The following is a 10,541-nucleotide window of genomic DNA, read 5'->3' on the forward strand; positions in this document are numbered from 1 at the left end:
GTGGTTATAAAGTCATTAGCAGTGATTGAGTCTGTAAACATCTCTGCGTCCTCCTCATCTTCACGCTGACAGCATGTTCATCATCAGGGAAGCTGAAACCAATAAATCAGCCCTTTATCGATGGTCGAACAGGACGACTCAGCGGAGCTTTTACATGACGACTGCAGAGATGTTTAAACGTCTGTGTAGCTTTAGTCGTGTAGCGACTCTGCAGGAGGAACACCACACTCGTACTCTTTCTTATTTAGATTTTATCCAAAGGAGTTTCTTCAGACGTTTTAGAAACTGCAGATTCTTTATTTTCTTAGAGGATAGGCAAATAATTAAACGGAAACACTCGAATAAGGTTCAGACATAACTTTAACAACCAGTCTGATGTCGAGACTTTCTTCAGAAGGAGTTATTTTATAATTAGATTAATTTGAATTTCATTAATTAGATTATTAGATAATGTCACAAAAGTAATTATTTCCTAATATATTACATTATATACTATTAGATAATTAATACCTATTATTTACATTATATATTTGAGTTAAAAGGGGGTAGGATTAGATCAGTTTAAACTTCTTCCTACTCCTTTTCGGGCATGTAATGTTGTGTTTATATTTAATTCCAGCATTTCTTTGTTTGTTTTTTGTTTTTGTTTTTTACATGTTCGAAATAAAATAAATCAAATCAAAAAAATCTAATCAGTTTTTCAGCTGTAACCACAGAAACAATGATCCCTCATCTTTCTCGTCTCCACGCAGAAAGGTCACATTGTCCAGTTTGACTATCTGACCCCCCTCGATCCCCCCTCCACGCCTCCCCCCCACCCCCGCCCGTCACTGACCTCAGCAGGCCCATCAGGAGGATGGCCAGTGTGAGGGAGGACAGAGAGAGAGCGTAACCAATCACAGAGATGAGTCTGAGCGCCGTCTGTCGATGCATCTCCTCCTCCTGGAGACACATAAAACATGATATGATGAGAACACCTGGCGCGTAGCACGTAGCTTAGCATCAGATGTAGGAGTAAGAACTCTCCGCACACACAGGACGAGTCTGTTACAGAGTCCACGAGGAGAGGAGAGAAGTATTTCACCTTGTCTTTGAAGTATCGCTCCTCCTGACACTCCTCGTCGTTCCTCCAGGCCTCAGACGAGTTCTCCTTCTGTCTCCACCTCCCGTCCTCCAGACACTCCCTGTGAGCGCTCCTCGACACGCCTGCAGGTTCATCACACACACGTCAATATGCTCTTTCTCATCTTTGTACAGACTCTTCTCTCCACAGTCATTATGTCTCCTGGATTAGTTGTGTTTTGGTTGGTTAGTTTGTTTGGTCTTTACACAGAAGGATGCGATAGCAGGAGATCTCCTGTTGGGCTGTGGGCGCCATTAGAGGCCGTGTGGTAGGTTAGTTAAGTTATCAGTAAGCATTAGGTGAAGCCGTTTTTACGGATTGTTTTTTAAAACAATAACACAAGATGACGTCGAGGCTGGCGGGGAATCATGGGAGTCCTCTCCGTCATAATCAGGCCTAAAAAACACATCTGTGTCTCGCATCCACACAGTAAGAGACGACAGATCTCTGCTATGATTAAAGTAGTGCGACTCATGAAGTAGTTGTCTTACCGTCACTGATCCAGGGTAAGTAAGACGGACAGGGCACGGACACGTTCCCAGGAGGAGAGTGAGGCCAACACACAAACATGTCGAACGTTCCTCTACAGAAGACTCCTGAGGGAACAAGATGAATCAGGACTGTAAGACCACAAACAGGATATGTCACATTCACACACGGATCAGGAGTCTCACCAGTTTGTGACGAAGAAGAACCTGCCGACAGCGACCTGTTGCACCTCTCCAAATATTCGGTCCGTTTAGCGATCAGACTCTCGAGCACGGAGCCGCTGACCTGCAGATTTACAGAATGAGACCGAAGATGATGAAGAATAATGTAACATCCTTTAAAACACAAGTCATCATCTCTAATGCTCCACTGAGCACTTTGGACTACAACTGCCTACACTTTAGAGCTGCAGTCACACGCTCCAGCCACTAGGGGGCGGTGTGTTATCCCTGTGAGTAAAGGACATCTTTATTCTCATCTCAAATAAAAACTAAAACAGCTGCAGATTTAATTCTTCTTGCAACAGAGAGTTTACACATCTTTCTTTTCTTTCAATTTAAAGCAGTTTAAAAAAGAATATCTGGCCAGCAGGTTGTGCTCTCAAGCCAGCAGGGGGTGCTCCCGCCTTATAATGCTGTCAAACCTTTAGGTCGGGCTTTCCCAACCTCCGGGTCCCGACCCCACGTGGGGTCGCATATGATTCAAATGGGGTCGCCATTATCATCATCAATAGGAAATATATTCTTTATTAAAATATACTGAACGCAGCTCTACTGAGAAGAAGAAGAAGATATATTTTATTATTCCTGTGAGGGGAAATTCAATGTTACACTGTTGTTGAACATGCTTCACACACAGAGGCTGAAACACACACACACACACACACACACACACACACACACACACACACACACTGGTTCCTGTGGACTGATGGAGAGATGGGAGGGGGCCTGACGTGAGAGAGCGCCCGAGCGGTTGGGGGCTCGGTGCCTTGCTCAAAGGCACCTCTGCACTGCTCATGAAAGTGACCAGGCACCTCTCCAGCTACCAGATACATTTCCAGACTTTGTCCGCACCAGGACTTGAACCGCTGACCCTCCGGTTCCCAACCCAGTAGCCTTTTGGAGGAGAGGTGAAACGTTATCCAAGATCATCATCCATGGTGACATTGATGCTGCAGTACTCATGTTTGTCCTCTTGGTGGCAGTATTGGACAGAGATCAGCCTGTCCCACAGAGGAGTCACTTTTATCTTTTTATTTCTTTGGATCTTACAACACGTGGAACAATCCTCTCTATTTATCTCCGCTGGTTCATTAATGAGGCCGGAGGACGAAGTGATTAAACTGTTCCGACCTGCTCGTCATAATTAATGACCCTTTCTTCATTCGCTGTCATTACAGAGACGTTTTAACATTTTCTTTATCAGAGCGCCGAGCTGCAGACACCGCTGACGTCGAGGTCTCTGATATCTCAGCTGATCGATCCCAACCTTCAGAGACACAGGAGCTGAGCTCTGAAACCTCAGTGTGTGTGTGTGTGTGTGTGTGTGTGTGTGTGTGTGTGTGTGTGTGTGTGTGTGTGTGTGTGTATCTACCTGACACACCCGAGACTTTAAAGATGTCTCCTGTGAGCTGACTGATGGAGGAAAAGGTCCTGTGGAGACCGAGTCTGGACCTGCTGCATCAGCTGTATTCACACATTCATCCCTTTATCTATGAATATATACATCTCAGTGTGTCTGTGAGAGTGAAGCTGTTCATATCCAGCTGCAGACTGAACCGACCTTCTTCTTCTCTGGATTCTGCTCTCTGCTGCTACACCTCTCTGGTTTCATACAGACTGTTCCTTCATTTTAAAGCACTTTTTTTTGCACACTGAGTTTCATGATCAGATGTCCAGAGCGCTCTTCTTCGAACTCATCTTTTCAAATATGCTTTATGGTTCGTTGTTTTGCAGAAAATCTAAATAAACTCGTACAAAACGTTAATGATCTTAATATTTTTTTAATATATACATCTGAAGTATTCCTCTAACAATAGGGATGTAACGATTAACCCAACTCACGATACGATTCTCTCACGTTTTATTTTACAAAATGAGACTGTAGACAAATTCTGACTGAAAGATTCCTTTAGGGGCTGCTAACCCGCTTGTCGGTGTGGTTTGGCCTTTTAATGTTTGTTTTCCCTCAACAAGGGGAGGTGATTGGAGCCTCTCGTTGTGGTGTGGATTTAATGCTGCATCATGTTGGTTGTGCTACTTGTGCAGTTCTCTGTCTTCTTGTAATATTTTCACACAGTTTTTGTCTCGTCTGTTATCTTCTCACCTCTTTCATTTTCTGTCTTGGGGAAGCCAAAATGCTTCCACACCTCAGATTTAAAAGACGGTGGTGCGTCCTCAATTTCTAAATCTTGCTCTACAGCTGCTGATGCTCACCATGTTACTGAGATTCATTTTTCAGAGTACCGATGTGAATCTTGACACCTTTGAATCGATTTTACTATTTATCTTTACATCCCTACTAAACACAGGCACAAAGTCCTTTCCTCATGCTCGTACCTGAAAGGAGATTTTAAGGCTGTTTGAGGAGCAGATCAGATCAGTGAGACCCCCCCCCCCTCTCTCTGGACCAAACTCTTTGACATCATGTAGCCTCTAACATCTGCTGTCTTCTTCTTCTTCTTGTTGTGTGTTTAATAAATATGATAAATCTCCTAAAGTCTGTTTAGGCAGAGATTCTTCTGTCAAAGGAAGCTCTCCTAAACACTATGAAGGCTTAAGATTTAAACTTTAACCCTTTGCTGTCAGTCTAACTTACCTAAGAAGACTCACTTTTCTCACGTTCCTCATTCCAGTTTAAAAAAATCCTTCAGACTTGATTTCTAAAATCATATACTAACATGTTTCCTCATGCACGTCACTAAAAATACGATTTTCAGGCGATGATTTCTTCAGAATACCGAAGCAGCATTCGGACCTCCTGCCGAACAAACTCTATTTTTGATTCCTCCAGTCAGCAGGATTTCTGCTTTGCATTATGGGTAATGAGATGTTTCACACTCAACACGTGAAGACTTATTCTGTGCTGAGGAGAAACATGTCAACATGAAATAAGAGGTTTCAGATTTAGGTACACCAAACACGTCACAGACTCAGTTAGACATGAGTGTAAGTTTGTTTAAAGACCTCGAGTTTCAGAGCGTAAATATAATAAATATAATAAATATAATAAATGTAATAAATATAATAAATATAATAAATGTAATAAATATAATAAATGTAATAAATGTTACCTGCTGGTTGAAGATGACGAAGCAGAGCAGGAACATTTGTCCTGTGCTGGTCCAGGGTCTCTGGTGCCAGGTCGGCAGCAGGGTCTGCATGGTGTTTACATCGAGATCAGCTGTTTTCTGGATCTTCAGCCCGTCTGCCAGCTCACACCTGAACCAAGCTCCTCCACGGCGTCTCTCTCATCGTCCGTTTGTCCCTGTTCACCCAGCTCGCCTCGCCTCCTCAGAACTGTCAGGGCGGATTCGATGAAGCTGCAGAAAAGTTGAGATTGTCTGACGAGTCTGAAGAAAGATTTGCAAGAGCAGGAAGTTTTCCTCCTCAGTTTGTGATGCTTTGTCTAAATGTCTTTCTTCAGTTTAAAAGTAATCAAAGCTCCTTCATAGTTTTTCCAAATGTCTGATCTGACTTCCTGATGATTTTTCTGGACGTTAATCCTTGTTGAAGAAGTCCTCGTAGATCTAATCCTCCGATTCACAAAGTCCTCTCAGGCTGTGCAGGAGCTGGATCAGTGAGAGAGCGTCTGCAGATCCACACCCCCACATCGCCTCACCAACTCGCCCTCCCCTCACTCACCAATCAAGATAAGACCGGGGGGGGGGGGGCTTGACTAACTTTGTTGTCGAGGAAAATTGATCACACACACACATGCAGAGCAGCAGATACCACCTGTGCTGCACACAAAGAGTAAAGACAGCCCCCCCCCTCTGCAGGATCTGTGACACTAATGGAGATCTAATGTAAACCTCGAGCAGAGAGGCCAAACAGGAGAGCAGATGGAGACGCAGCAGAGTGCATGAAGGGAAACCAAACGCATATTTCACAAAGATCTCGTCATATTTGTCAGTGACTGCATGTTTCACTTTTGTACAACTGGAGAAGTTTTAAACATTCCGTCCAGCTTTATATATGGTCACCGGGTAAGTGACCGACATATAGCATTAAATGGTAACGTTTGTGTTTCATATCGTTCTCAATGCCTGAACACACAACATTTAAAGCCTGGACCCCCGACGTAGGAGAAGAGAGGAGAGAGAATGAGCTGATAAAAGTTTAATGTTGGTGTGAGCGTTTATGGGAACATGATGACCACAGATATGACCACGATCCATCACCATATGCCGGGACGGCCCAGAACCGTACCACCAGACTTTTTTAAAATTGGGGTGACCCACTGACTTATGCAGGGGTGGCCTGGAGTTTGAAGGCACACGCAACTTTTTTTTTTACCCTTTCTGTCTCCACTAATGATAACGACCAAATTCCACCAGATGCCTGTTCGGCCTGTAGGTCTTTACTTTATTCAGTGTGTGAGCTTCCACCGGAGCGCACAACATCTGGTTAATTTTCAGAATAAAACACCCTGTTTTGACGGTTCAGAAAAATGCCTGAATGTATGTTTCAGATGTTTTTTATACGGTTTTATACCACATACATCGTGTTATCTTGTGCTGTCGCGGGTGAATCTGTAAATTACGGATTTTCTGCGGGAACTCTTTTGTCTCGGCACTCCAGCGCTCTGAGGACACAGGCCGTGGGTGTTGATGGCTCTGTAAGGGACCGGAGCAGACCGGGGCGGACACGCAATGCACACGTATCTGTTGTAGTAACACAATTTCTTAGCTTGATTCTTTAGGGACCCAAAAACAAAGACGTGCAAATTCATGATTTACAGTTCATTGTACCAAAATTGCATGCAAACTCTGGTACGCTGTCTGACCTGCAAAAATACATTTATTGGAAAGTAAGTGCAACACAAGATCATCAACCTGCTGATAACATCCAGACACGGCCCTACATCTGTACCCGACATTCTACAATTCACTTATCAGACACTTTTATCCAAAGCGATGAACACCAGAGAGAGACGATCTCGAGAGGATGAGACGACGTCAGGAAGTTTAAACAAACAGCTTTAAGTCTGATTGGACACACACAGGTGCTGACAGGAAGTGACCAGAGGTGCTGACAGGAAGTGACCACAGGTGCTGACAGGAAGTGACCAGATGCAAAGCACAACACCGTCAGCTGTTCTTGAGAGCTCTCATCAGTATAGAAACCATTTTAAAATCGTCGTAATCAAACAAAACCATATTCATTATCGTCATAACATCAACTCCATCTTCATAACATAATTCGGCATGTCGACATTAATCAGGCTGATAACGTTGAGTGTACGCCGACTTGAATGAGGTCATTGAAAAAAAGAATATTCTTCCACAGATATAAAAATAAACATTTAAACCCATCGTCCTGAATTCGGCTCCTTTCTTGTTTTTTTTTATTCAGGATCTGGATTTTAAAAGCTCTGATGGTTTCACTTCCTGTCTCCAGTTCTTCATGAAGGACTGAGCTGTGCGGCTCGTTGAACGTTAAAATGATGATAAATCTGCTTTATTGTGTTGCTGGTTTTCCTCTGATGGATAAACCCTTTAAGATCAAAGCGAAGGTTTTTAAACTAATCAGCTGCTTCTAAATGGGAACACTTGAGCGGTCCCTCTTCAGACTCTTCTCCTCCTGCAGAGTCGCACTTGAAACAAAGATCCTCCGTACGACACCCTGAGGCTTCAAGCTGTCCGCTGCACCTTCAATCTCTTTACATTAGAACAAAATAACTCGGGTGATTGATGTGTTATTGCTCTGCTGTGAACCTCATCCTCGCTCGCCGTAGACGTATGGCTCGGTCTCAGCTGTTTGTTGTCATTTTCATGATGCAGAATAAATTCATTTTCAGACGTTTCTTTGTCCGTGATGGTCTCATAGAACGACCCGGTCTCAGCGAGCTCCTCAAACATAATCAGGACGATGATATTTCCTCTGCTATGGATCCTGTCACATCTTCACCACAGGAACATTACAGAGCTTTATCAATGCAGTCAGTTAACCATGATGCATCACTGAGGGCCCCAACAGACTCTCTGTCAGGTCAGCTGTTTCATCCTCGACTCTGAAGAACAGTTTTTTTACAGACAGTGTTTTAGTGATTCATTTTTTGGGCTTTTTATGCCTTTAATGGAGAGACAGGACAGTGGACAGAGTCGGAAATCAGGGAGAGAGACAGAGGGGAATGACACGCGGGAAAGAAGCCACAGGTGGGATGTGAACCCAGGCCGCCCGCTTGAGGCTACAGCCTCCATACATGGGGCGCACACACTAACCACTGCGCCACCAGCGCCCCTACAGACAGTGTTTTAACAGCGCTCACAGGACAATCTGAAACGTGTTTTTATTAAAGATGAACACTGAAGCTCAAAGTCAGCGAGAAAGAAGATGTATCATGTGAAAAACAAGTTTTAAAGCATAGACTGTAAATATGTAAAAGCCTGAGTGACGTCCCCTGTCTGTTCCTGCAGGGGGTGCTGGAGTCCCATCGATGGCGGTCTCCATGTTGGAAATTCTGTCTCAGTCTAACTTTAAGTCAACCTAACGACAGGCTGAGAGCTGGAGCTGAGGCGGGTTTTAAGCCTCCTGACAAACAGTTACACCGCGCCCACCTGTCCATCAGGTCAGCTACACGCCTTATTGTGAATAACTCTTATCCTTCATCAAATCAAAACTGATGAGTCATCAAAACATTCACCCCCCCGTACAGTGTGTGTTGATCGAGACATGAGCTAATCAGACCTGTTTGGTTTTTTGAACCAGGCTGTAAACATGTTAATCTCTGCTGTAAAAACAGGCTTTTTAGAATGGGTGTGTATGTGACTTCCTGTGCTTCTGCAGCCAGCCTCTAGTGGACACTCAAGGAACTGCAGGATATTTAATTTTTCAGCACTGGAGGTTGCTGCTTGGTTTAAATGTAAAATATGTATGAATTTTATGACTGTTCATTAAAATATCTCAATTAATTAAAAATGGACTAAACCTTTGTTTTATTTATTTTTTGTTGAGTTCTTACATTACCTAATATTTCCAACAGTTATCAAAGCCCGAGAAATCCTTCATTTTAGAGCTGTAAGGGGACATGTCTTGTTAGTCGCCATGACAGGACATGTTTATCGTTGCCGTGGAAACACCGGATGTTACCTCAAAGGTCGACGCATAAGGAAGCGTGAGCTTGTCAGACGAGGGTGCAAGGAGTGAGCGTGAGTCGGTTTCACCTGGTCGTCATGATTACGGTCAACTCAGATTTTGTTTTAATCGGGGGTAGGGGGTGTGAACACTATCCTGATGTCCTTCCCGACTCTTCCTATTGGCTGCTGTGCCAGGAAGTTAAACCAAACAGATCACGTAGAGGCAAAGAGGGCAGGATGCCACGCTCGTTAATAAATATTCAGTCCATGCATCCATTCGTCCTCCATACTGCTTTTTCCAGTTGGGGTCGCAGGGGGGCTTGAGCCGATCCCAGATGTCATTGGGCGAGAGGCGGGGTTACACCCTGGACTGTACGCAGGGCTGACATATAGAGACAGACAACCAGCCACACTCACATTCACTCCTACGGACAATTTAGAATCTCCAGTTAACCTAACGAGCATGTCTTTGGACTGTGGGAGGAAGCCGGAGTACCCGGAGAGAACCCACACATGCACGGGGAGAACATGCAAACGCCACACAGAGAGGCTCCTGTCAGACGGGGATTCAAACCAGGAACCTCCTCACTGGAACCACTGCACCACCGGGCCCCCGATCAGTCCAGTTTGGTGGGAATCCTGCTCTTCCTCTCTCCAGCACTTAAATTTGTCCTTTCCATTTAAAGGGACAGTTCAGTATTTTTGAAGTGGGGTCGTCTGAAGTGCGTATCAAAAGGCCACCAAGGTTTATTTATAGAGAAGTGTTCATACAAAATAAAGAAAACAGAACATTAATAACATGAAAAGCATTAAAAAACACGACTATGAGGGAAAATAAGACCTTTACGATATCAAACATTCAAATATAAGAAATTAGACAAAATATATTCAAGTATCCTCAAATCGGACCGTTTACGATGACTCACTGTTTTGTTCATCTTACAATTTGATATTTCTCTGCAGTCCTCGTCTACAGAGTCTGATGGACACAGACTCACCTGCTGGTCTCACCTGGATGGATTCTGTTTAACGATCCGTCCCAGAACGTCTTCCCGAGGATTCAGCCCCTGACGTCGATCTCTTTCTCCGACTCGCTGACGTACAGCCAATCACAACGTGCTACATCATCATACAAACGCAGGTTGGGCAGATCTGACCACCCGAGCGCGTCTGGTACTTACTGTTGACGAGTTCCTCATTCAACCCCGAAAATACAGAGGTACCCCTTAAAGGTTGGGTCTAACTGACCTTTAGGCAGCCGGTGAAAATGCTCATTAAGTTGAAATATGATGATGTAATCATATCTGCGGGTTTCCCACCAATCAAACTGACCGTCTGTTATGAGAACGTTACATAAATCTGAGCTCAGCCCACACAAACCGCCGTCAAACACACGGGAGTGAACAGTGAGCGAAAGAGGTCAGCCACATTAACATGCCGGGTGTGTGTGTGTGTGTGTGCGCGTGCATGCGTGTGCGCGCGTGTGTGTAGGGGGTTGCTCTAACACGTGTCAGGTAAACACAGCTCTGCAGATGTTTACCATCTCCTGCTGATGCTCACAGAGTGTTTAGCAGACAGGACAGGTGTTATGTGGAGGTTAAACAGGTTGCTGTGTCGCTCTGTAAA

The 10,541-nt window shown here is 44.3% G+C and overlaps 1 protein-coding gene across 1 annotated transcript in view; it reads right to left on the reverse strand.

Moving 5' to 3' along the window:
• The window catches only part of LOC132955289 (glucagon-like peptide 2 receptor), an 11,317-nt gene extending 5,837 nt beyond the window's left edge, over positions 1–5,480 (reverse strand). The window contains exons 1-5 of the mRNA XM_061028083.1: positions 4,908–5,480; positions 1,798–1,897; positions 1,615–1,719; positions 1,085–1,206; positions 836–942 (exon numbers count right to left, since the gene is read on the reverse strand). Coding sequence (XP_060884066.1) covers positions 836–942; positions 1,085–1,206; positions 1,615–1,719; positions 1,798–1,897; positions 4,908–4,997 — 524 coding nt within the window. The 5' untranslated portion in view covers positions 4,998–5,480. The remainder of the gene's footprint in view (positions 1–835; positions 943–1,084; positions 1,207–1,614; positions 1,720–1,797; positions 1,898–4,907) is intronic.
• Positions 5,481–10,541: the final 5,061 nt, after the last annotated feature.

Source organism: Labrus mixtus, chromosome 21 (genome assembly GCF_963584025.1).
Source record: "Labrus mixtus chromosome 21, fLabMix1.1, whole genome shotgun sequence".
NCBI lineage: Eukaryota > Metazoa > Chordata > Actinopteri > Labriformes > Labridae > Labrus > Labrus mixtus.